Genomic DNA, 26,310 nt, shown 5'->3' with positions numbered 1-26,310 from the left:
GAGGACTCTGGGGTGCCGCAGCGGTCCAGTGGGTCTCGCCGCTTCTCCATCCTTGTCGTTATTCCGACACGAGAGCGAGGGTGAGGGACGGGGGCGGGTCGTTTGGTTAGCCAGGACCTCATCTTCATCATCCTCTTCATCATCCTTCTCATCGTCATGCCGGCGTGGCGGAGGAGCCTCAGCTTCTGCCTGCAGCGGTGGCACGAGGACGGTAGGGAACCACTACGCTACGATGCATGCGTGCACGCTGTGCACGTGTGCGCGCATACTTTTCTGGATGCGAGTTTGTTGTCTGCACGTTTGCCTCCTCTGGACGACGTGCTGAGATTGCGTGCGCGTGACATGCGCATGCGTGGCTTGTCAAAGTAAATGTGACCATGCAGCGATCGTGTTCAAACGAAAGGCAGCGCAGTGTACTTGTGGTGGCCATGTCTGGTGAGTTCTCGGGTTCTGATCCCTGCTGTGGCGTTTCAATGTTATCTAGCGTCATTCAAGACAAAATAGTTTGTAGCTTTCAATGTTCATGTGCGTATGGCACCGGTCCAATGCATTGTGTCAAAATAATTTTGAAAAATGAAATTCATTGGTTAAATGCAGTTGAATCATTGTACAAGTTGTACATTTGTTGTGGTTCAGTTCTGCTGTTTAAGTGTAGGCTACAGTCTGGTAGTTTTTATTGAGTGCCCCCTAGTGGCCAGGTGAGGTGATAGCACTCTGACGTGCGCTCTTGCAGTGTGTGTGTGCGTCTGATGCCATGTAAGCGTTTGATCCTAACATCTCATTCCCTTGTGGCTGCCAAGATGATGTGTGGAAGCGTGTGTGTCTCAGAGGCCTTCAATCAGCGTTCAGGCGGCGGCAGCGGGATCATTTCAGGATGCAAACAATTACGGCTTGCGTGTGATGTGCAAGGAGAGGAAGCGAGGGATGGCAGAAAGCAAGATGAGAGAAAAGCAGCAAATTTCAGATGGCCTTTTCATTTAGAAGCTGCTAAGTGTGTGTTTTGTTGTGTTGTGGTACTGTCTGCCATACTCGAAAACGTTGTGTGTGTGTGCGTGAAGAAAGCATGTAGCCGCGGGTTAGCAGTTTTGGTCGTAATTGGATCTGACCACGGGTCACGCGGCGGAAACAACAACCTCGCTTTCCGTTTTGCCGTCTCACATGCACGCAAGAGTGCAAGGCGACGTTGCGAGTTCCCGGGCTGATTGCTTTTCGCCGATGCCACGAAATCTCCTTGTTCATCTTGTACCTGCTTTTGACGCCCTAAAGTGAGATTGAATCGGGGGGCTGATTTACGGCTGTTCAGGCGTCCATTTTGCAGCAGAAGGTTCCGGGGCCCATCTGGCCACGCGGGACGTTTCGTGGTCCTTCCAAAAACGTGTGTGTGTGTTAAAAATGAGAAGGTTACACTATTTCGCGGCTTTTCACTTATTGCGGGTGTTCTTGGAATCAATTATCCGCGATAAACGAGGGGTTACTGTATTGAGATAATTTGGGGGTTATAATTAATATTCTATTTTTCTGGTTATTAAAAATAAGATTTAGATTAAGTTAGATTTCACGTTGTAGTTTCCCTTTTAGCTTCTATTGACATACAATTGTTATCTTTTTAACTTCAGTCACAGACCAAACTGTTTAGATCTCAAAACTCATCAATACGTTCATTTGCATATTTGGACTTTTTTTGTATCTGGGGAAAAAATAGACATATTAATTATTGTTGCTTTTTTTGAAAGCTTCTTTGTGTGTATCCCGGCGAGACTGCACATGGACAGCGCCAGCGCCCACTTTGGCCTTTGTGTTTACGGTCCATCAAAAGGACCCGAGAGCTGCTCGCTTTTCAATTGGTCCACTTGACATTTCCAACGGGAGAAGAAATTCGAATCAATTCCAAACAAATCTTTTGTGTTGTTCAACAACTTCTCCATTCGTGATGTGTGTGTGTGCATGTGTGTGTGTGTTCTTTGCCACTGTGTACTCATGCGTGAGCAGACTGGAATATTCCGCCGGCTGCTCCTCCTCTGTGCCTCGGACTCCGGCAGCAGCATCTAAACTCACGCTCGCATGCACGCTCGCACGCACGCACGCACGCACGCACATGGCGCCTTCTCAGGCGTAATGACCGACTTGTAGCTCGTCAATGAGATGCTGCGGCGGCGTAGCGCCGTCTGCGGCACACTTTTTCAATCCGTCATGACGAGGGAATTCAAGCTACGTCGGTGCAAATCATCTCGTTGGTTGTGAAGGCTTCCCGATGGGAGGCCGACATAGCGGTGGCGGATGCGTAAGAGCTTTCCGGTTGTTGGCGGCGTCCAATCATCATGTGATCAGCAGCAGATTAGTCTGAATGTGAAGTTGCCTGCACAGTATAACAAAGCTGAACTTCTCGTTTTGTGCGTACGCTACTGTCCTGCATGTGTTAGGGGTCATCTCTGCTCCCTTTTGTTGACCTTTGCTTTACATGTTAGCATTAGCTCACGTTGGTTAGTACCTGAAGACCGACGTAGCTCCACATGATTGTGTTGAAATATTTGAACTTGTTTTAATGTTGTGTGTCAGTTTCCCGCTGAATGGTGGCAATCTTTTCTGTTGTCGTGTCCTTACTGTTACTTGAGTCAGCCGAACACGACAACCCCTGTGGAAAAATAATCAGCGTCTAATTTCAAGCTATCAAAATTGATAAAGCGTGGGAGCGAAGGAGAGCAGAGTCTCTTTGTGCTGACGTGTTGAATGGAATGGAGGGCGGCCATTCCTTCCTGGCCCTGCACTGCGACAGCAACAATCCACTCACGAGTCCAATTGACACGCTAATTATCGCAAAACGGAAGTAAAAGCGCGTTTTTGAGTGCGTGTGCAATTCTGCAGGTTGCATCACGGAGTCCCGCTGGGAGATTAATTTGCATAATCATTAAACCGGAGCTGCCTGCTGCTCTTTAGCCCAACATTGGAAACATTTGCAACTTCTTGAGCCATCGCTCATTTCACGTCTCTGTGTGTGTGTGTCACTCCTCTCGTTAAGTGAAGTGATTGACTCCAGTGGTTACATCAATCTCATGATAATGACATTTTCAATCCGACCTTCTTTAAAATGAGTCTGTGCTTAGGCCAAAAGCAGAAATCATACTGTAATGAATCATAATTTGTCGAAACGAATCCAGTCATCGAGTAATGGATGTAATTGGTCTCGAAGATGAATCGTACTTGGCATACAGATTCATAGGAGATCGAATCACAGCATTGAACGTATTCGGTGCGGTCGTTTGACTCGAAAATGTGATTTTGTGGCCTTGTGGGGTCGCTCGCTCGTGTGCGCCCGAGCGACTGTTTGACATTAATAACGCTCATCGTCATCCTCTTCCTCCACTTTCTGTCCAGACTTTTTGATTCCACCTCCACTGACACAATTCATGTCATCATTTGGAATGTTGTGTGTGTTGGCACGTCTGTGTGTGTTAGGGCAGTTGATGAGCGAGTTCATCGGTCGATGTGATGGACTAACAAATGACCCCTGTGCTGTTTGTCGCGGTGAGTCATCGCATATGAGCTCACTCCAACGACCGCTAGAGGGCGCTACAGACTCGGCTCATGTCACTACACACTGCTACGCGCCTGTATGCGCAGCGGAATTGAGTGCGTGTTTTGTTTCCGTATATATTATACAAAAAACAAACAAAAGAAATACAACACACACGCACAGAAAACAAGCGCTACGAATAAGTCCTCCTGTGGTTGCTGTCACGCACACGCGCACACACGCTTGACAAATGACTCCTCACTCCGTCACTTTACGCGATGCTCTTCCTTAGCCTTTATGGATGCTCCCCGGCACGCACTCGTGCCAACCCCCCCCCCCCCCCTACACGCACGCACATCTTTAGGTCACTGTGTTAATTAATTAGCTGCATGGGGTTAATGGAAAGCCTGTCAGGATTCTGCAGCGTGCTCAGGCCACATTCTAATGAATGCGCAATACACAACTCGGCAAGCCAAAGAAAAAGCTAAATGTGTGTGTGACCCATTTAACTCAGCTGTATGCCACCGACGCACTCCACAATTTGCTCTGTTACCATGGCAACACATGCTTCAAACATGCTTTGTGTGCATGCATGTGGGATTTTTTTTGGAGTGATGTGTGTACATGAGTAAGTGTACTATGAGTGCATGTTGCTATTACGTGCTGCACAGTGTCTGTGTGAGTGTGTGTGTGTGTGTGTGGGCTGGGGGGGGTGTCATGACTTTAAATGTGAAGCAGTGTGTGGCTCTTTCTCCAAGGTTCTTCTCAAACTCTTCTGGCACAAAGGGCTGCCATCGGATAAGTTGATTGATCACTTTGATTGGCCGTGGCTGAAGTGGCCGTGACCACTCCCACAGTGACGCAGCCCTCCCTCTTGCACTTGCACACGCCGTGTATGCTTTGCAGAAGCCGATATTTGGGTGTTTCCCAGCAAGCAATTTGTGATCTTGTACCATGCGCTTTTTCGGTCTGCTTTGATTGGAATTGACGGTGTCATTTTTTTGGTGGGTCTACTCCTGATGGACATGCCCAGCAAATTTCATACTGCCAAGTGAAACTATTTTCGGCAGCTGCATATTTTTATTTTTTTGCCCCCTGAATCCGGTTGGTCTCAACTTGGCCAACTGAGCCTAAAACGGCCTCTTCAAACCAAAATGACTTTTTTGAAGGCATGGCATTCCAGAACATTTTTGTGCTTCTACTTGGGAATCCAGAAGGCACCAAGAACTCCGGGAGCATTTTATTGGCGGTCACATTTCCAAGCACGTCCTGAACAACATAACTTGACTTTTTACATGCTGAGAGTTCAGGATGCCGGATGCGGTGATGGAGGTACGCACACACGCGCACTTGCACACACAGAGGGAAGAGACGAGAGATGTGAAGCATCTCCCGTCATCAAACCCTCAAAGCGCGAAAAGCTCGAGTCTCGCGTCTCTCATCATTCGACTCTGCGAGCTCCGAGGGCGAGGAGGAAACAACCCGGCGGGAAAGAGGCGGCGTGCAGAGGAAGAGGAAGAAGAGGTTCTTTGTGGAAGACGAGGAGGAGGCAGAGGAGTTTTGGCTTAGTCAGGATGGACAAAGTGATTAAGATGGTGACCAGGATGTCGCCCAGGAACAAGAGGCGAGAGGGAGGAAGCGTGGCGGTGGCGGGGCAGCTGCGGCAACGACTCTGCCTCCGCATGGGCGGTGAGTGTTTGCATCGGGGATGTTGTTGTCTTTGAAGTCAACTCTAGTTTTCTGCTGACTTGTTCCACTTTTGCACCACACACACACTGGCCATGTGTGACCTCTTTGTTGCGTCAAAGAGATTTAAATCGAATGCTCTATGATTTAGTTTGCCTTTGAAGAAGATGAGGAAGCATGCGCAAACACTGCATCTGACAAATGAAGCTAACGAATGAATTGCGAAATGCAAGCTGTCCACAGAAGCATCTTGAAAAATGGAGATTGGTCGGAGGGAAAAGAAAAATTTCTTGATTTAGCTCTTATTGCTCATCTTTCATCTGGATGGCCCCTTGACTGCCGCATGAGCTGGCTGGAGCACTTTCCTGTCTGGCCAAGAGGGTCCACCTGCAAACGTGGGCGTCAATCTGCTGCCATCAAAGGCTTCACCAGCAATTCACATTTTGAATGTCAACTTTCAGGCTGAGACGGAAATTACGATTTTCATCATCGTGAGTGCACACGAACCGTTGGACGCCCAAATAGAAAAATAACAAAAGTCCAACATCCTAAAGTTAGACAGACGCGATAAAAGTGCCCAAAAGTTAAATGCCCAGAAAACCCCATCCCACTGTAGTCCTGACAGTAACGCTCCACGATTGCTTCTCTCTTCCATTGCCAGGTGTGGAAAAGTTCAGGATCGAAGGAGTCAGGACCTTTTGTTGCGGTTGTTGTCATGGTTACGGCAAGCTATTGTTACGGGGCGCCCTGGGAGAGGTCATGCGTGACGACGCGATGGGGAGGGGTGGGGGGCATGGCGGTCTGGCTTCATTTCACGCCACTTTAACACACGCCAGCTAGCGAGTGAGTCGGAGAGAGAGAGCGAAAGAGAGAGAGAGAGAGAGAGAAAGAGGGGGGCGGTAGATAGAAGGATGCTGGAATCTCCCGCTTGCTTCTTTCGCCATGTGACTTCTCCACTCGCTGAGCTCCACAGAAGGAAAAGGGCCAAGAAGGAAGGCAGGATGTTCTCCATGTCGCTCAAGTGCCGCTTGGGGGTCGTCAGGCGCCACAACAAGGGTACAGCCTGCCTGCGTGTGTGCGTGTGTGTGTGCGTGCATGAGTAGCTGCAAAGTGTGTTCAGCAGCAGGTGTGTTTTGTGCAAAGTTTGCATCCTTCAAAGTGCATGTGCTTTCAAAAATGCACGCGTAGGAGGGGGGGCCATGCACAGTAGTGTGTGTGTGTGTGTGTACAGTATTTGTACAATGCCTTTAGTGTAAATGCACCAGGTGTGTTTTATGCAGAGTTTGTAACCTATATCTTCCTGTACCTGAAGAGGTGTGTGTCCTTTGTTAGTGTGTGTATGTGTGTGCATTATTAGTGTGTCTGAATGTTAGTTTGGGTCTGAGTGAGAGTGTTTGTACACTGTTGGAGTGTGCATGTGTGTGGGAGTGCAGCTTGAGGCTTGTTGTGCTGACCTCACTGTGTGTGTGTGTCTTAATATTGTTCTTGTACGTGTGTGTGTGCGTGTTTATAGCCGCCTCCTCCTGCTCATGTATTCACGTGGCTGATAGCTTTTAGCCCCAAACTCTTCACAATAAACTTTATTTTTATTTGATTTTTTTTACTATTTTCGTCATGATGAGCTTTCCATGCTGAATTCTCCAATATGGACAAGGCTGAAAGTGTGAGCTGGAACCGAGGTAGTGGACTCACTCGCTTATTATTGCCTTGCGGCACTCGGGCGCTCCGAGCTGACCTTCTGCCCGTCGTCAGCTCGAGTTTAACTCGGCGTTTGGCACAAAGCGGCGGCCGCCGTGTGGCCGCTGTGCCCTTCACGGCGAGTTCATCATTCAATGCAGCCTGAAATGGATTGGAATCCTGCAAAAGTGGCCCCAGCACTCCATCGCTCACACTCTGCTCTTAATTCGGGTCAAATATTTGAACGCAAAATAAAAATCATCCAACGTGCAGAGGCTAGTTTCCTTAGCCTGTTTATGGGGGATTGCATTGTTAGCATGGAGCTAAACTGAATTTATAAAGTAATATGTCCTTTGGGGTTGGGGATGTCTGAAGGTGTAGTCGCCATGCAGGCACCATGCATTCGATTCCCATATGTGACCGTGTGCATATGTGTGAGTGTGTAACTTAAAAAAAAAAGTTCTTTGTGATTGTTTGAAATACCCAATGTGAGCAGTTGTATGTCAAATGAGTTGCTCCAAAGTCCAAGCAAAGTAAAATCGGCAGAAGGGCAGCTTGTATTTTGAAAATGTCTAAAGTCACATGACGCAAGGCAGAAGTGATTCCAGAGAGAGTGAACGCCTGAACGCCTGCTCCCGAATCGTTGTGGCGAGTTGGCATTTTTCTATGACTGTAAGCGGCAAGTAAGATCGTGGAGGAAGACGAGCACGGTGGCTGTTGGCACTTGTCCACAACTTGGCCTGCTAAAGTGCAGCGGCAGCAGTAACGAGCTCCCAGGTGGTTTTCAGGTGGGAGCGGTCCTCAGGTCATTGAGGCGTCACTCACATTAATGAGGCGGCCGTTTGCTAACTCGACTTCCTCCAACGCCAATTAACTGCTGACACGTAAGGGGCAGGACTTTTATCAGCCGACAGCTGGAAAAGGGAAAATTTGGCCAAAACTGTCTGACTAAAAGAAAAAAACCAAGACAAGAAAAACGTCTTTGAAGCATGACGGCTGCCGTTTGCCCCTCCCTCACCTGTCCCCTTCTCCTCGACAATGGCACGATATCATCTGCTTACTTTGTAAGCAATTTGCCTCCTCGAGTCAATTTCCATTGTGCAAAGTTTCTTTTTTTTTAGGGCGGAAATGAAATTTCTTTTCATCTGATGTGAGCGTGTGTCTTTGATGAATGTTTTATCCCATCAAGACAGATTTGTGACACATTGGGAGCACACGCCGCTCATTAGGGGCGGAAGGTGAGCCTTAGCGACGAGTCAGACACATTTTCATAATGAATGATGACAAAAACACACAAATGAAGGAAGGATGGGCAAAAAAAGAGACAGTCGAAAAAGAGAGCAAGGGTGCTCGCTTCAAGATGTTTGTACCCACCAGTTTGAGTTTTCTGTAAAACCAACTCAGACGATCCATTGGCATCATGTTCTGTTTGAAGCCGCCAGTGAAATCGAAATTCAATTCGCAGCCACTAATCATGTCATACAAGTAATGACTTGCACCGCTAATGATTCTCGTCTTTAGTTCATCGTTTGCGATGAGATACAGCGAAAAAAAGTCTCCGGTAATATTTCATATTATTAACCGCATGACTTTGACATTTTTCTGATTAAATTGCCGTCCCCGGAATAATTATGCAAACTGTGAAATGACGAGGGCCGCCTGGGAGTCATGGAAGCTCCTGTCAAAGACGCACGATGGGATTTTTGGGTCGCACGTTAACCCGCCGACGCTGTCTTTTGTGGCGACGAAAATGAGTTGAAAGGGAGACAAGTCGCCTGCGCCCCCGTTCAGACATCAAATGTCTTGACAAAGCCAGCGCCATTTGAAAAGAACTTCACACAAGTGTCAGTTTGGCAAATAGTTTGGACGGAAAATCTCACCAGTTGCCACTAGAGGCCTTGTGGGGGGGTGGGGGGTGGGGGGGGGGGTGCTCATGCCTGTTAAAACAATTGATGATGCTAACACAACTTTTAGCAATTGTCCAAAACCAGACCTCTTGTTGGCAGTTCTTGCAGCAGCAAAAAACATTTTCAAAGCGTTTCTCTTCAAATGAATTAATTGCACCGCATGTCTTGAATATTTGATGCTCTTTTTTTTTGACCCACGCAAAATATTTCTGGATAATTTTTCTTTTTTTTTGTGCCTGAAAATAATGAGCCTGCTTCATTATGCGCCAGATGAATGTTGCTGGCTGGCTGTTGCTAATAGCCAACAATATTAAGTCGCAGTGACATACGAATATGGAAGACACTTGCTAACGATGCTATGCTCGCCGTCAAGTCAATGTTTGCTAACGTTAGCGGCCACATGCTTCCAAAACTATAAAACGCTGATTATAGGGGCAACTTTTAGAAAAAATTTTCACAAACTTGAGGACATTTTACCCATTATTGGTGAATCAACAACCCCCCCCCAAAAAAACCTGTACGAAAAAACACACACCACCACCCTAATGTCTTAGTCTTTCACCAACCAACTGACACCACCATTTTCTTCCCCATCAGACGGCGTCACATTTCTGCTTCTCCCTCAGATGCATAAAAACTTTTTTTTTTCATTGGAACAATTTTTTTTCTGCTGTTTGCTTCAGATGTGAATCGAGCGACTGCGCTTTTCTTCTCACCCGCACCATGCATGCTGACGAGAGAAAATAAAATAAATCTTGGCTGTTTTAAGGGCCTTAAAAGAGTCACCCGCCTGCTTTGACAGCGACGAGAAGGAAGACGAGTTCTATTCTCATTCGCTGTCCCCTTTGCCTTGCGACACCTAAAATAAGATTCTGTGATCTGGCAGGGATCACAGCAAACGTATACGTCGCTACAATATGCTTAAAAAAATAAATCAGCGGATGTTTGAGTTGACCTGTCTCCTTGAAGCTCGAGCTTCTGACAGCAAATCAGTCCTCCTTGCCAATAGTTGGCGCTGCGCTGTGGTGATTTGATGCATTTTGTCTTTGCTCACAATCATCTGTTGTTGGAATCGTTGAAATGTTATGCATCAATAGAACTTGTAGAATTGGAACTGTTGTTGAGAGGTCGTGGTATCAAACATCCTCGCCTACTACGGTTTGTGGGTCAGAGTTCGCAACAGGTTTGGCCCACGTTGTGTCGCATGCTAACGGGCAGCGGTTAGCCTTAATTCTCTACCAAGAGACAGGGAGTTTGTCATTTGGCAGGCCGCTCACCTCGCACCACTGCTGCCGTGTGCCGGCTCTCATCTTTTGCCGCACTTTGATCACCTGGTGCTCCCCAGCAGAATCGAGCCGGTGCCGCGAAAAGAAGACAAGAAAAAAAAAAAAAACTGGGGCATCAAAAGTCCCGAAGGCTTTGAGCTGCAACTTTTTTGTGCATAATCAGAAGCAAGTAAGATGGTGCAATGACAAAAAAAAGTCGTCACAGAGACCAAGAACAAACCGGAATAAGAAATGGGCCCGCGCCTGCGCCAATAAAATAATCATAAAATGAAGTTGATTACGCAGCTGAGCAGTCGACGTTTAGGGGCGAGCGAGTGAGCGAGCGAGAGAGCGAGCGAACGAGGGGAGCAGCCAGAAGTGGGGCTTCCTTCTCTCTTCTTGCTTCTGCGCTCCACATTGAGTAAATCCCGTCTGCAAGCGGCGGCGAGGTGGCGAGCTGGCCAGCATGCTTTTCCTTCAGGCCATCTTGAAACGGCGGCTTCTCCTGCAGAAAGGTCAAACCAGCAACTTCATCCTCAGCTGCAACTTTGCTTTTTTTTTGGGGAAGCTTCCATCCTGCATGTTTGGAAAACTTGACGCCAAATTGATCATTTCTCCCCAGAAGCCATTCTTTTTCTGAATTTGAGCATCTGTTCAGCCGGTCGGACATTTCTACCGATTGGGGTTTCCGTGGCAACGTGGCATCACTTGTTTATACTTCTGAAAGGTTTTGTGTTGATGTTGACGTGATTTTGTTATTTTCCGATTGTGGCAAATTTTCAATTTCCTTTTGATTTCTTTGCGCCGGTGGCAGATGGCGCGACTCTTTGCGTGGATGTTTGTCGGTTTGCCCGAGAGACTCGCTCGCTCGGGTCCCCTCTGATGATTTATTTATGGATTTGGGGATCTCCGGCTTTGAAGTCAAGCCCGGAGACGGCGAGCAAAGGCAGAGAAACGGGGACGACGCGTTGCCTGCCGCCTTTCCGGCTCGTGATTACGATTCCGCAGATGTCAGTGGCTTGTACGGCTTTTATTGATCAGGTGATTGACAGGTGTCAATTTCCTGTTGATGTTGTGGCGCTCCTGAAAGCAAAGCGGCGCATTCGGTCAGACTGCCGCAACCTTTTGTTGTTTCCCGTCTGCGTCCCGCCCTTTCCTGAGCCTTCGCCGCCTTCCTCTCACTAATGCAGATGCACCTCCTTTGATTTTTGTCATGAGAGATTAATTAGCACGGCAGGAGGAGGGTATTTATACCGATGGCCACCGGAGGGAAACAAGATGAAGGCTGAGGCAGACACAAGTTAACGAGAGCCGATTCAATATGCAGGCTTTGATTTTTGAATGAATGAATGACTTGCTTGATCAAATCTCCATGTTATTGTTACCAACTAAATTTAAGATGTTTGCTGGCTCGAGTCGTTTCTAGTTTCTGCTGTTTTCCGGCTAATTTCACGTGTTTGCTGGCTGAATGTCCGTTTGCTGACTAAGGTTTGACTTTTTCTGGCTACTTTCATTTCCAACAGCTTAAGGCGAATCCAAATTTTATGTTGACTTGCTAAAGTGACGTGGTTTTTGCCTGGTCGTCATGTCGTCATGCTTACTGGCTCTCGTGTCACCTGCCAGGTCATTTCTTCTGTTTGTGTGATAATTTCATGTTTGTTGTCTAAAAACATTGAGAAAGTAATTTGTCATGTTTGCTGGCTCGGCCATCATGGCGCTTGGGTTTTTTCTCAAGTTTGTTTGCTGGCTAATCTCAAAAGTTTGTTTTGCTAATTACACGGTTGCTGGTCACATTTGTTTCCTCCAGGCTTTGCTAACGTCATGCTATTGCTTAGTGGATGTTTGCTCGCTAAACTTATGTTTGTTGCCTGTCGTGTCATCTGTCTGCAAGTCAATTTCACATTTGCTTGCTAAAGTGTCACATTGGTCTGCAGACAGCATCCTCATCTTCATTTTCATCAGTCAGGTGCACACGCCCCCACGGGAGTGAAGCTGCCGTTTGCCACTTCAAAGTTCTTAGCCGTAATCCTCAGAGTGGGGATTCATTTGCACTCGAATCCTTCCGGAGGAAGACCGAGATAAGACCACCACCTCAGACCACCACGTGTCTGTCTGTATACATCTAGTGTGTGTGTGTGTGTGTGTGTGTGTGTGTGTGTGTGTACAAGTACACTGACATGAGTCACTCTCAAGAGTGCTTAATTTTTCCCCTGCTTCCCTCTTGGCTTTCATGCTTGCACACACACACATGCAAACACATACGTATACACACACACACACGCACACAACACACACAAATGGATTATTCACTGGCCACTCTACCATTTGTTGACTAATTTCAAATTTTCAGACTTATTTTTTGGGTTTCGCCGGCAAATTTTAATGTCTAATCGATCAAATTGATCCAACGTATTTTCTGACAACTGTCACATTTGTTAGCTAATTTCCTGCGTGAAATTCGTTGGCTAATGTTTGGAGTTTGCTGGCTAATTTGATCCGTCTTGTTGGCCGTTGGGGCACGTATGAAGGAAGCAGGAAAGCAGCCGCGGGCGCGTTTGTGTGAGTCAGACAGGATGCTAGCCAAGTGATGCTGATGCAAAGATGCAGAGTGAACTTTTTATTTATTTAATTTATTTAGGAAGAGAAAAGTAGGTCAGGCAGAAGCAGGCAAGCAAGCTCCAAAAACAACCGACCAAAACGCACACACACACACACACACACACACATACGGAGTGAGAGAGAGAGAGAGAGCAAGCGAGCAAGAGAGAGAGAGAGAGAGAGAGAGAGAAGATAAGAAGCAGGCTTATTACTGACTACATGCACACACACGTGAGCTTTTGTGCACTGCATGCTTTCAAATTTCAGCGCGTGCTCGAAATAATTGAAGCTACGGTTGTCACTTTGCTTCGACACGAATGCTACAAGATGATCTTGTTAGGCTGAAATGTCAAATTCAAAAGTTAACTAAGGTCTGAACCCTTGCATCCATCCCATCCTTCCATATTTCCTTCCTTGCATCCTAATACCTCCCATCCTTGAATCCTCTCCTGTTTGCATCCCGGCATCCTTGCCTTGTTGCTTCCTCGCACACATCTTTGCACCCCAGCATTTTGAATCCTTGCATTACCACGTCACATTCTTTCAACTTCACATCATCAGCTTCTTCTGTCCTTCCACCCTCATCTCCTCACATCCTCATCCTTGCATCCTCACCTCCTTTCTTCCTTCCAGCCTCACCTCCTTACATCCTTTCATCCTCACAACCTAGCATACTGACCCCTGTAGACCTTCTCGTGTCCTCAGTTCTTTCATCCTTACTTCCTCGTATCTTTGCATCTTGCATCTCGACCTTTCATCTTGCATTCTGTCATCCTCAGCCCTGCAGTCAACCTTGCATCCTCACCTCCTTACATGCTGACATATTTCCCTCTCTTCTCTCTCTCACTCTTTTGTTGTTTAGAGTGGTCGTAACGTAAGCGCTAGTCATCTTTGATCATCAAGCGCTCGGCGGTCCACATCTCATTCTCTTTCTCTCTCTCTCTCTCTCTCTGTCGCTCTGTCGCTCTCACTCTCGCTCTCGCTGTTTGCGCGCTTCTTCTTTGCGCTCCCAGCAGTGTGCGAGTGTCTCTGCGTGGCTGTGGACACGGCAGTTGATCTCCTTCCTCCATGTCTGCAGTCATGTTTTGTGGTCTGCGGAGGGACGTCGGGGCCACCAGTGGGGGTGAGTGCGAGAATTGGTTAGGGAAGGAAGGAAGGAAGGAAGGAAGGAAGGAAGGAAGGAAGGAAGGAAGGAAGGAAGGAAGGAAGGAAGGAAGGAAGGAAGGAAGGAAGGAAGGAAGGAAGGAAGGAAGGAAGGAAGGAAGGAAGGAAGGAAGGAAGGAAGGAAGGAAGGAAGAGAGCTGCAGGTGGCGCCCTGGAGCTTATGATGATGGAATGACATCGAAGATGGTATCAGAGAAGACAGGAATTCATTTTCAGTACTCCATGCCTGTAGGAGGCAGGCTAGATGCCATGTCATCAGTCATGGATCAAAGCATTGATGACAGAAAGGGTGCAGAAGCGTCATGAACCGCTAGGGGGAGACACTTATCAGAAGTAACAGCCAGAGATGTCATGCCGTTTGCTTTAAGTTCAATGTGGTAGCTCATTTGTGTTTGTTGGCTAACTGAGTTTGCGAGTTAAAGCTAAATTTTTGTTGGGTTATTTCTTGTGTTTTCCATGCAAATTCCTAAAACAAGTTGTCATTTGCATTTCCCTTCTAATTTTACGTTTTTTTGGTGATATTCACTTTAGTAGGCCAATTCCACATGATTATTTTCTGATTTTTGCTGTCTAATTTCTGTTCATGGTTATCATTTCTTGGCTAATTCCATATGCTTGTTAATTTCTCATCCACATTTGCAGACCAATCCACAATATTGAGAAATTTACTTTCATTTGCCGTCTAATTTCTACCTGCTAAAGTCACATTTGTTTGCTAATTTCTTGTGTTTTCTGACTAATTTCACATTTGGTTGCTAATTCTGCATTTTAATTGGCGACTTTCTCAATTCTGAGGTTAATTGGCTAATTCCACATGAGTGTCATAGATCAGAGGTGCCCAACCACCGGGCCACGTAACCGGTCCGTGGTGCAAAAAAGGTTGTGGACCACTGTCATAGATAGCTAGTTTGGTAGGTTGGTGGTTGATAAGTGGCTAGTTAGTTAGGCCACTTTAGTTAGGCTACTTTAAATGTGTTATGTTAGCAGCTAGTAGAACAGCGCTAGACATGCATTCGAATGAGCGCTGGTGGGGTTATTAACCAAACGACTCCAGTGTGGTCCTATTTCGTGCATCAACGAGCATAGCGGGAGCAAACGAGTCAACCGGGTTGATGGCTCCTTTTTGTTATACTTTGGCCTGCACGCACACAAACGCTGGCTCAGCCTCGGGGGAAATCCGGCTCGATCGATAGATTCGCTAATGAAGCCGCTAATGTGCCATTCTGACGTCGTTTCAACTCAAACTGAGCATCAAACTGTCAATGCCACCAAAGAGGGGGAACATGTCGGCTTGTTGATTGTTCCCTTGCTCCCTTCCGTCCTCACATCTTCACATCCCTATTTGCTCGCATCCTGCCATCTACTCATCCATTCATCCTGGCATCACTCCCTCCTTGCATACTTCCACTCTCACATACTTACAAACTTACATCCTTGAGTCCTTCATATCCCCCACGCTCCTTATTTACAAGTTTGCATCCTTCCTTCCTTCCATCCTCTCATTCTCTCCTCCTTCATCCATCCTTCCATCCTTCACATTGACGTTTCCTGCGCTGGCGAATGTTTCTCTCTCGCTTCAAAGCGGTGGCCAGCAGAAGAAACAAAAAGACCAACATGTGATCCGCATCGACGACGACATGCAACAGCCCGAACTCAGAGAACCGTGAACCAGCAGCACCCCCATTCCGACACATCAGGCTGCAATTAAGCACAGCACAAAAGCCATTAAGCTTCTTAATTACTGCTTGTTCTTTCCATTGGCCTGCTTACGTGGGCGGCGTGCCTCTCGCAGGAGAGCGAGCGCGTGTGTGTATGCACGTGCGTGTGTGCGTGTGCCAACATGAGTTAACCACGGTGGCGCTTTGTGTGGACGCCGGCTAATTACATGTTGCTCAGCATCATAATGACTGCAATCAGGCGCCTTTGCGTTCACTGTGTAAAGTTCTCGAAAGACTATTACATGAAACTAAAGTAGCTTTTCTTTAAGTGATTGTGCTATTCTCTTGCAGGTAAGATGGAAAAGTCATTGATAGGACCCGAGGGTCAGTCTTCTTTGAAGTTGGGGATGGAAGGAGCCAAGGATATGAAGATGTTATCTTGCAAAGATGTCAGAAGGTGTGGCTATGTGAGTTTCCAAAAGTTAGGATATACGGATGTGAGGTTACAGGGAGGCAAGGATGTAAGGCTGCAAGGACGTGAGGATGCAGGTGAGGATTTGAGGGCTCAAGGATGCGAGAATGTTGGGATGTGATGTTACGAGGAGGCCTGTGAGCTTGTGAGGTGAAGAGGAACGATTGCACTGATGTGATGATGGAAGAATGCAAGGATACGGCTCGCGAGTGATCTAGGATGCGAGCATTTGAGAATGGAGGAGAGCTGGAGGTGTGGCTCGTCGTGCAAGGCTTTGCTGACAACGACTTGATAAAGTGCTCAGAGACGGTCTTCATATTTCTATCATTTTTTGAAGCCCCTCCCCTTCCTGTGTGCCCATGATTAGTTTGATTATTCTCACCTGCCTCTCGTTACCTGTCGTGTATATAAGTCCTGTCTGCTCCTCGCGCCCTTCCGGGTCATTGTGTGTTGTTGTCTTGATGTCTTTTGATTCCTGTTGTCTTAATGTCTTAACATCCTTTTGTTCAAGTTTACTTTATTGTCAAAAATTCTATGTAACAGGGTTAGCACAGAAGTTTGAAATTGCGTTTGACCAGTCTCCAATGTGCAGTTTAACTAAAAACATTTAAATAAGACATTGACATAAATCTCTTTCTTTCTCACACTTTGTTATTTCGTTAAGTCATGTCAGTTTGCCGAATCTGTTTGTTTTGCTGAATTCAAATCCAAGCTGCATTTGTTTGCCCTGCTCAATCCGATCCGTGACAGGCACTTGAGCAAGGAAAACAAAAATGGGGACTAATAGTTGGTTCTTTATTTGCAAGATCTTGCGTTGTTTCACAGCAGTCCGTACACAATGCACTTCAGCAGATAAAACAACAAAGTCAGACTCCAGATCAGAAGGTTTTATACTTATAAGGGAGGGGAAAAGAAGGAAAAACATCTCCTCATAAGGCAGACATTTATTTTGCTGAATGTCTTATCTGCTGTATGTTTTGTATCTGTCATGAAGTTAATGAGCTGCGCCTTATGTGGAATGGAAAAGTTACCAAGCTGTGCATGCCGTGTCCGTGGAGCAACTATGTTTGTAGAAATTAATAAGAATATTTAGACATTGCTGTCGCTCCTTTTTTAAAGGCAATTTCTGAGATTTTGTGCTCGTGCTGACGTTCATCCTCTCACGTGACCACAGTAAGCTGCTTTGTTAAAAAAAAAAAAAAATCCCAATAGAAAGACAAATTTTAGCAGACCGCAGCTCACTTGGCTGTGGAGCGAGTCAACTCGGACAAAATTGCAACGTTGTGTTCATGCTCGCGTGCACTCGTTTTTGTGTGCACCTGTGTAATCGTGTGCGTGTGTGTGCGTGAGAGAGACAAAATAAAAAACTATCCAAGCATTTGGCCTTTGCAAGCAGTTGTCACTGGTAGCAGAGCTCCCGTGATAATGTCACGAGAGAACTCCTCAGCATGGGGTTGCAAGTGCGCTCCCTCACGTCTTGTGTGCTGCTGTGTGCAGATGATGCACCGTATGGAAAGACCAAAGACGTCTCTGGACCAGAACACACCGCCACCTTGAGGAGACACAGTATACCAGGCATGTAGCACGACTCCTCAGTGCAATGGGACACACATATGCACACTAATCTGTGTGTTGTGTGTGGGAGAGTTAATCTCTCGACGAATACACTCCAGTTTTATGCAAATATGACACCCAGTGTGATTCATTAGAGAACACTCCTCTCTGCAGTGCACTTGTGTGTGCATGTTTTTTTGGGGGTGAAGCACCTCACTGATCCTGAATGTCGCCTCGAGGGATTCAGCTCATTTTGCTAATCTCTCACAGCAACGCTCCAGCTCACCTGGTTTGTGTGTGTGTGTTTGTGTGTGTGTGTGTGAGGGCATGTGTTTGTTTTTGTATGCGCGTTTTGCTTAGAAGCACTGCGGGGAGTGACGATGGTGGAGCTGGTGAAGAAGGAAGGCAGCACACTGGGCCTGACCATCTCAGGAGGAACCGACAAGGACGGCAAGCCGCGGGTCTCAAACCTGCGGCCAGGCGGGCTGGCCGCTCGGTACGTACATACGCAGGAAGGCGGTCGAGGGCGTAGACGTGACGGCTGTCGCGAACTTCAGGAGCGACCAGCTGAACGTGGGCGACTACATCAAGTCGGTCAACGGCATCAACTTGACCAAACTGCGCCACGAGGAAATCATCAGTCTCCTCAAGAACGTGGGAGAACGAGTCCTGCTGGAGGTGGAGTACGAGTTGCCGCCCACAGGTGTGCACGCTCGCTTTGTCCACACGCAACTAAAACACATCAAGTCATTGAGAAGCATTTGAGTTCCCCTTCCATTTTTCTGAATTGCCTTCAATGTCTTATTTTCTTCTCATAGCACCAGACAGCACGTCAAGCGTGATCTCCAAAACGATCGACATCTGTTTGCACAAAGAAGGGAGCAGCTTTGGTTTCGTGGTGAGAGGTAAACCAGTTGCAGGATAGAATAGATGACAAGGTTTTGGGTGGAAAGGATCTCGAACTTGCCAAAAACAAATAACCTTTCTGTCCCCAGGCGGCAACCACGAGGACTGGCACAAGTCGCGCCCCCTGGTGGTCACGTACGTGCGGCCTGGCGGCCCTGCAGATAGGTAAGGTCGCGAGCACGCACACACCTGGACGCTTTCATTCATAAGAAGAAGAATATGCCGACATCTTCCTCCTCAGCTTCCAACAGGATGACACTGCAAACTATTTTTATTCTGTCGTGTCTTTGAAAGAAAAGTCAAAGTGGGACAGCAGAAACAGAAAATAGCAAGAGATGATTCTTTCCAAAAGCATCAGTGCTTTTTGTATTCCCGTTCGTGTAGACGTGCACATCTTTGATGTTTGTTTTTACAAGCCTATGATGACCAGCTTTGTTGTCTGCTTTCATTGGTCTTCGTGTGTCTTTGAGGCACCGTTGACCTTTTTATTTCTTCACAATGTCTTTCATAACCATTTTGGTGTAAAAATTAAAGACAGCCTTTATAAAGCCAACCATCCTCAATGGAGCGTTTTTCCACCTGCTCGACATTCCTCAAGAGTGACCCGGGCATCAAAGACACGGCTTTCGCTACGGCCTGGCTATCTCCTCCTCGAGGCTCAGTTGAGCAAGGAAAATTGCCTCCAAAATGTGGGTCAGCCTGGAGGAAATGAGGCCTTCACGCTGCTTTATATCCCATTTATGTGCCAGTCGGGAGGCAAGTTAAGCCTCACTTTCACGCCGTACAGCCCTTAAGAGTTCTTCTGCCGTTGATGAGGGAAAGGCTTAAAAATGCGGGCGAAGAGAAAATGGCAAGAAACAGTGCGAGTGGGAGCGGTCGCAACATTCGTCTGCTGATGGCAACCGGGTGAAACATCACCACTGGAATATTTTTTTTTTTTTTTTAATTCAACTTCACTTTGCCACTAAAATTTAGTAGGCATGACTGCTTTTAGCGTAGACCCACCAAAAAGTTTCCAGAGCAGCAACAGTGGCAGGTTGTCCCTTTCAAGCCTCCATATTTGATCCACTCACTACCAAATTTTCCCGTGTGTGTTTTCAGGGAGGGCACGCTGCGCCCGGGCGATCGCCTGCTCAAGGTGGACGGCGCGCCGCTCCACGGAGCCTGCCACGGCGACGCCCTCAGCGTGTTAGCTCAGTGCGGGCAGGAAGCTCTGCTCCACATCGAGTACGATGTCCCCGTCATGGGTGGGTGCACACATGACCCAAGCGTGTTTTTCAAACCTGCACCCAAGACGATTTTGCTCGCCCAGCAATCCAGCTAACGGTCTCGAGGCACATCCGGCGAAAGTCGGGTCAACGGAGCGCAACTCCATCCCTGACACTTTCAAATGTGGGATGTTTTTCAATCCAACAGACACCTTGAGCAATGCGTCAGGCCCTCTCCTGGTGGAGATGGCCAAGCCTCCGGGGGCGGCGCTCGGCATCACCCTGGCGTCGGCCGGCCATCGCGGCAAGCGAGTCATCGTCATCGAGCGGGTCAAGCCTGGAAGTGTGGTGGACAGGTACGAACATCTCCACCTAAAAAAAAAAAAGAAAAAAGATGACGGTGCTTGTGGTCAGATGCGGAGCGCTGCACGCTGGGGACCACCTGCTGTCCATCGACGGGACGTCCACGGAGCACTGCAGTGTCCTGGAGGCCGCGCAGCTGCTGGCCAGCACTGGCGAGCTGGTCAGGCTGGAGATGCTCCCCGCGCAGCAGACCCGGCTGCATGACACCGGTGCGAGATTCACTCTCTAACGACTCGCGAGTCGACCGACTGACTTTGAACAAAAGGCAAAGATCCACACGCGGGAGAAAACGTCACGTTTGCGTGTGTGCGCACATATGTTCCAGTGAAGGTTCACAAGTCGGACCACCCTCACCCTTACTCGTGGGACCCCTGCGCTAACTTGTGTCCACCGCCCGCAAACTGTAACACCAGTGCCACCCTGCACAAGTCGTGGACCTCCTCCAACAACAACCACCTGGACTACTGCAAGTGTGAGCAGGCATCGTGGCGGTGCAGCCGTGTGTCGTTGAACGCACCAGCGCAAACGTGTCACCTCCTCTTCTGTCCGCAGCGCTGGTGTCCACCAATTTCTCCGCGGGCTCCAGCAGCACGTCGGCCCCGAGCAGCCAGGGCTCCAACACGCTCCCGAGGCCCGCCGCCCCCGCCAGCCCTCGGAACTCGCTCCTCAAGCGCAGACACCGAAAGAAGGACCACAAAAGCTCCCGTGAGCTGGCGTCTTCATTTGGCAGCTGCCGACATGACGATTGTTTTAAAAAAAGTTGTGTGTGTCAGTGTCGCTGGCGTCCAGTTCGTTGGGTCCGGGCGGTCAGGTGGTCCACGTGGAGACGAGCGAGGTCATCCTGACGGGGGATCTCCTCAACGGCTTTGGCGTCCAGCTGCAAGGAGGAATATTTGCCACCGAGACGCTTTCGGCGCCACCGCTCATTCGCTTCATCGAGCCCGACAGCTCGGCCGAGAGGTGAGACCCGATTGGCCGGATGGACAGATAGACAGCCCATCGAGTAGAATCTCTGCACTCGCTCTGATAGCACCCCTGCTAACAGCGCTAATTAGCTGCGGGAGACATCTTCCATTGTGGGTGCTCGGCAGGTGCGGCCTCCTGCAGGTGGGCGACCGGCTGCTGTCCATCAACGGCATCGCCACCGAGGACGGCACCTTGGAGGAGGCCAACCAGCTGCTCCGTGATGCTGCGCTCACCAACAAAGTTGTCCTGGAGATTGAATTCGACGTGGCAGGTGCGTATGGCCGATGGGGCCTTGACGGGAAGCAGACTCTGACTATATCCTGTCCTGCCCCTCCAGAGTCCGTGGTGCCCAGTAGCGGAACTTTCCATGTCAAACTGCCCAAAAAAAGAGGCGTCGAGCTGGGACTCACCATCAGTGGTAAGAACAAGCTTTTGCTTTTCAATCAGCTTACGCGGCCAAATGTTTACTTTTGCTCCCTGTAAAAAGAAGATTGCTTTTTTTGGAAGTATCTGCTGTGCCAGTTAGTTGCTCTGTTGGAACTGTTCATGGCCAGTCAGTCTGTCTATCGACCTGTTAGTCACACTCAGTTGGGTTGTCAGAGAACACAGTAGCGCCTACGTGTGGTAAAATAGAGTATCTACTTGGGGAGTATCCTGCTTCATATATCGGAAACGTTTTTTTAAATTTTTATTCATTTTGTATCTGCAGCCAATAAAAAGGCAGGAGAGCCTCTCATCATTTCCGACATCAAGAAGGGCAGCATGGCACACAGGTAAGTGTCGATTTTCTTTAGTTGTCCCATCCTTTCATTTAAGGAGCTCCTCGCTGTGTGATGGAGCACCGTGACGTATTTTGTCAGGAAGAAGTGATTCTCTTAAGTTGTGCTATTCCACTGTCGTCGTAATATTGGATTCCTTCAGGACGGGAACTCTAGAGCCGGGTGACAAACTTCTGTCCATCGACAATGTGCGTCTGGAAACCTGCACGTGGGAGGAGGCTGAGAAAATCCTGCAGCAGTGCGAGGAGCTGGTCAAGCTCAAGATCCGCAAGGACGAGGACAACTCGGGTGAGACCTCGGCATCTACGACCCACTGACAAAAAAACTACACAAATGGTTAAAAAATGTGTGCGTGTGTGTTCCAGAAGAGCAGGAGACGTCTGGCAGCATCATCTACACGGTGGAGCTGAAGCGCTACGGAGGCCCGTTGGGCATCACCATCTCGGGCACGGAGGAACCCTTTGACCCCATCACCATCTCCGGACTGACCAAACGAGGCTTGGCTGAGCGGTATAAGCACGCAGGCTCCAAAAGTTGACTTAGGAGCTTTGCTTGACACGTTTCCCTCCCTTTGGCAGGACGGGCGCAATCCACGTGGGCGACCGCATCCTGGCCATCAACAGCGTGAGCCTGAAGGGCAAACCCCTGAGCGAGGCCATCCACCTCCTGCAGATGGCTGGCGAGAGCGTCACGCTCAAGATCAAGAAAATGATAGACAGTAAGACGCCAAAGCTCTGCAAGTGTCTATTTGGTCAACCTGGACTCACTTGGCTTTCCAATTTTTTTTGCCCTTGTTCTAATTTCCATTTGCTTTGTCGCGAAGACGCAGACGACAGGAAGGAGAGCGACGCGGACGACGCAACAGAGAACGAGCTGAGTGACGGCGAGGACGACGACTTGACCGACTTGACCGACAGCCAGCAGACCAGCAAACTGTCGGAACTTTACGCCACGACCATCCCCAGCGTCGACTCTGCCATGGACTCCTGGGATGGCTCCGGACTGGACGCCGGATACTGTAGCCAGGGTAAGGTTTCCTGAAAAAGTCATATACATCTGAAAAAAATCGCCCTGAGCGATAATTAGAAGAAATACGGTATACGTAGTTGAATTTATTTCCGTGGCGCAGGCACGTACAGCCAGCAGACCTCCACTGGCGTGGCCCTTCACCCTCATGAGTGGCGCAGCGCCAAGCAGCAGCAGGACACCACCACGCCCCCTGCTGGCTGCCTGAAAAATTACCCCTTCAGCGACGGCGGCTTCAGCGAGGACGAGTGGGAAAAACCGTTGGGGTGAGAGAGCAAAAGCTCAAAGTTCATTCTTTCATCTTCTGAACCGCTTATCCTCTCAAGGGTTGCGGGAATATGAATTTGAGCCAACCATAATCCCCCCCCCCAATCAGATTCCTTGGCCAACCGTCAGACGGAATTTTGCTGGACCCCGACGACAGTTTCTGGTGTCAGGCTCTGGAGGACTTGGAGACCTGCGGCCAATCAGAGCTGCTCAGAGAAATCGAGGTAAGTTACCATGTTGCGTAAAGCCAAATGACACAAACAAATCACAGGAAAATAAATCACACGAAAAATCCACATTAAAAAAACAGCTAAAAACTCCACCATCATGTGATTGGTGTCTGGCAGGCGTCCATCATGACTGGCACAGCCATCAGTTTGGGTGTCGAAGGTGTCAGCAAACCTGCGAGCGATGCCATCCTCAGCCATGGCCGGATGAGCCCCTCGCAGCGAAACTCCCTCCTCCATCAGGGGGCGCTTCTGCACGAGGAAGGTGCGTGAGCCTCATGGGTCACTTAGGCCAATGTTTCTGCGCCTTTATTGCACTTCTTTTACATGAAAAGCAAAATACTGGCGGCTAAACCCCCCCCCCCACCCGGCAGATGGCGACCCGGAGGTGCACTTCCACCCAGACGAGCTGCTCCGTGTGGGGACGTGCCTCCTCCGGGATGACATGGCGCCGCTCCAGCAGCACGAGCGGGAGTCCAAGTCCAAGGCGGGCTCCTTGAGGGTTTCTGAGAGGACTTGGGAATCGCGGCGCATCAAGGAGGAGATGCAAGGGCTATTGTCGCCCACGCCTCTGGAGTTGCACAAAGTCAGCGGCAGCCGGCTAGCAATGCAAGTTGTCATTGGCGCCCGGCCTCACATCCTTTCGGCTTTGGCGCCCCCTGCAGGTCACTGTGATGAAAGATCCCGAAAGCGACGACTTTGGCTTCAGCGTGTCCGACGGCTTCCTCGAGAAGGGAGTTTACGTCAACATGGTCCGTCCGGACGGACCGGCCGACCGCTCGGGCCTCCGACCATATGACAGGATCCTTCAGGTGCCGCCCGTCGTCATAATTTTTCTGATCTCTGTCAAAGGTGGGCTCCTCGAGCCCCACGACTTGACTCCGGTCAGACTTACGACTTTGTTGGCTAAAGTTTTCCAGACTTGACGTACTGGATTTGAAGATTTTTCTATCTGTTTTAGGTGAACCACGTCAGAACTCGGGATTTTGACTGCTGCCTGGCGGTGCCGCTCATCACGGAGGCCGGCGACCGGCTGGAGCTGGTCATCAGCCGCAACCCGCTGGATGGCGCCGAGGACAACGGCAGCGCTCTGTACCGGCACCCCCTGGACCTGTAGCGCTCAGGTCGACGTCACTGTGAGAAGAAAAACAAAACCACATTTGGGCTTTGTTGGGCTGTTCATCTGAAACTGCAGACTTGAAGTTGTTGAATTATTTTCTTTGAACGCCTTCTATGTGCAGGGCGATGCGTTTTCAGCCGACAAGCGCCGGGTTTCTCCTCGTGGTGAGACAGGACACAGTCGTGAGAACGTTCAGAGTAAGAGTGCAGTAAGTTTCCAAAAGACAGCTGCCTGTCCCAAGCACATTTTCAAGTCATGCTTGTGTCCCAAGACTTTTGTTCAGTTTGTCCCAATACTTGCGTACAAGCACATTTTAACTTCCGGGATGAGTCCCAATATTTTTGTCCAAATTGAAAGATTTTCATCCACAGACGTTCTGCGGCCGTCCAAATTCTCCATGTTGTGGTTACCACGGCAACAGCTGAATTTGCAGGCTTCTTCTGTGAGTGCTTCCTGCCTTTCCAGGCTTTGCGTTTCCATGCGGAAACTTGCACAATCATGAGGTTGCTCTCAAGTAGCTCAAATCCACCAAGTGTCTCCCCACCACCACCACCACCGTGCCCCCCCCCCCTCCATATTTTTAGTCCGACACATTCCTTCCTGCAGCTTTACATCAACTGCTGCTGTTTTTTTCCGGAAGGTCGCCCTCTCTGTGGCAATTATTTGAGGATTAGCGGCGCTAAGAGGGGCCTTCACGTCCGTCACATGAACTCGTCAGCCTGATCATGCTCACCGCGCACCCCCGCCATGCCATTAACCACACTTATTTCAGTTTTCCGACGTTATGGCGAGTTTAGCGCACCCCTTTTTCCTCAAAGAGCAGAAGAAATCGACACATTTTCAAACGCAGTTGGCGCACCATTTCGCACCTACCTAAAAAATATCAAAAGAAAAACGATCAAACTAATGCTCAACCTCACACCCTGTGTGTGTGTGTGTGCGTGTGTGTGTGGGAGTGTGTGTGTGAGTGAAAAAACGAAAAAAAGCACAAATTGGTAGACTGTAGTGTAAATTGTCATGACCTTTTACATGAAGACATTTTGTAAAGCAAAAAAAAAATATTCTTGAGAAAAGCCTTCCAAAAGTCTTGTGTTGGTTTTCATGTATCTGTAATGCGTGTGTGAGTGTGTGTGTTTTTCTATGCATCTCAATGTTCAAGTTCTGCAAGTAAACATTTTCTGGGGCTAAAGGATGATCACTGTAAAATATTCAAGTCTCGACTTTGTTTTAATGATAGGCAAACGATATGATTAGACTTTCCCGAAACATACGTCCTGCTGTGACCCGAGGTGGGCAATTGTAATTGCACATTGGGCTGCTCAGGCGCATGTGCGTGCTTTGACCACCTGGGGGCAGCATAACCAATACATCCAATATTGACGGCTCCAATCTTCTGATCGACTGATCAGAACGACAGAAACAGTCGGTTTTTGCAGATGTTAAAGCCCACTGAGCCACTTTTTGTTCACACCGCTCAAAGAAAAGAAATATGTTGTTCTCCGGTTCGAGTTTTTTGTCTGCGTTATTCATATAAACTCGTATACGTCGGAAGGAATGTGCGTGTTTGTTTTTGATGACATTGAAGCGCTCAAAATCAGCAAAGCTTTCTCAAACCAGATTGGGCTTTTCAAAGGTGTCATTTTGCCTCTGTGAAGTTCCCTGTAAGAAAATATTTTTATACCACCAACTTACTCTTTCCAAACTGGGAAGTAAAGAGAAAAAAAAGAGTTGTCATGTGCAAATAAAAGCGCAAACTTTCTCCATGTCATTTCTTTTGCACGTCAGCGACCGCTTCACTGAGGCAATCGAAGTTTCTGGCCAGTCGCGGGAGCAAGTCATAGATGTTTAACTGGTCCACAAAATGAGCCGTGCATTACCTTGTTTAAAGAACAAAACCAACACAATGCATGAACTCACAACAAATGACCTGCAAATCAGTTGACATGACAAAGAAAT

At 48.4% G+C, this 26,310-nt stretch overlaps 1 protein-coding gene across 18 annotated transcripts; it reads left to right on the top strand.

Moving 5' to 3' along the window:
- The first annotated feature begins 70 nt into the window (after nt 1–70).
- On the top strand, nt 71–26,122 carry grip2b (glutamate receptor interacting protein 2b). Of its 18 annotated transcripts, none has more exons than XM_088389501.1 (26): nt 4,950–5,200; nt 17,436–17,513; nt 17,853–17,988; nt 18,050–18,195; nt 18,311–18,397; nt 18,488–18,563; nt 19,500–19,645; nt 19,815–19,962; nt 20,021–20,178; nt 20,295–20,441; nt 20,522–20,674; nt 20,743–20,929; nt 21,061–21,206; nt 21,273–21,353; nt 21,645–21,708; nt 21,857–22,002; nt 22,080–22,224; nt 22,293–22,450; nt 22,538–22,741; nt 22,844–23,006; nt 23,117–23,231; nt 23,355–23,499; nt 23,609–23,820; nt 23,900–24,046; nt 24,196–24,358; nt 24,476–26,122. In XM_088389501.1, the coding sequence occupies exons 1-25, from the start codon at nt 5,086–5,088 to the stop codon at nt 24,349–24,351; spliced, it is 3,459 nt and encodes a 1,152-aa protein (XP_088245627.1). In that variant the 5' UTR covers nt 4,950–5,085; the 3' UTR covers nt 24,352–24,358; nt 24,476–26,122. The 18 variants fall into 18 exon arrangements, with proteins under 18 accessions (XP_088245638.1, XP_088245635.1, XP_088245637.1 ...); XM_088389500.1 differs by having other exon boundaries at nt 24,196–24,370; XM_088389512.1 differs by lacking the exon at nt 4,950–5,200 and adding an exon at nt 71–211 and having other exon boundaries at nt 17,856–17,988; nt 24,196–26,122.
- The last annotated feature ends 188 nt before the right edge of the window (nt 26,123–26,310 follow it).

Source organism: Syngnathus floridae, chromosome 11, assembly GCF_059516105.1.
Source record: "Syngnathus floridae isolate MCC-2025c chromosome 11, RoL_Sflo_1.0, whole genome shotgun sequence".
Taxonomy (NCBI): domain Eukaryota; kingdom Metazoa; phylum Chordata; class Actinopteri; order Syngnathiformes; family Syngnathidae; genus Syngnathus; species Syngnathus floridae.
The sequence above is the reverse complement of the archived record's forward strand: the minus strand, read 5'-3'. Positions and strand labels throughout refer to the sequence as shown.

Excerpts from the sequence above, each read along its gene's own strand:
- grip2b (XM_088389519.1), top strand. The coding sequence starts at position 6,109 with ATGCTGGAATCTCCCGCTTGCTTCTTTCGCCATGTGACTTCTCCACTC. Across the intron at positions 20,675-20,742 it reads GAAGGACCACAAAAGCTCCC|TGTCGCTGGCGTCCAGTTCG; the intron begins GTGAGCTGGCGT and ends TGTGTGTGTCAG. Across the intron at positions 22,451-22,537 it reads CAGTAAGACGCCAAAGCTCT|ACGCAGACGACAGGAAGGAG; the intron begins GCAAGTGTCTAT and ends TTTGTCGCGAAG.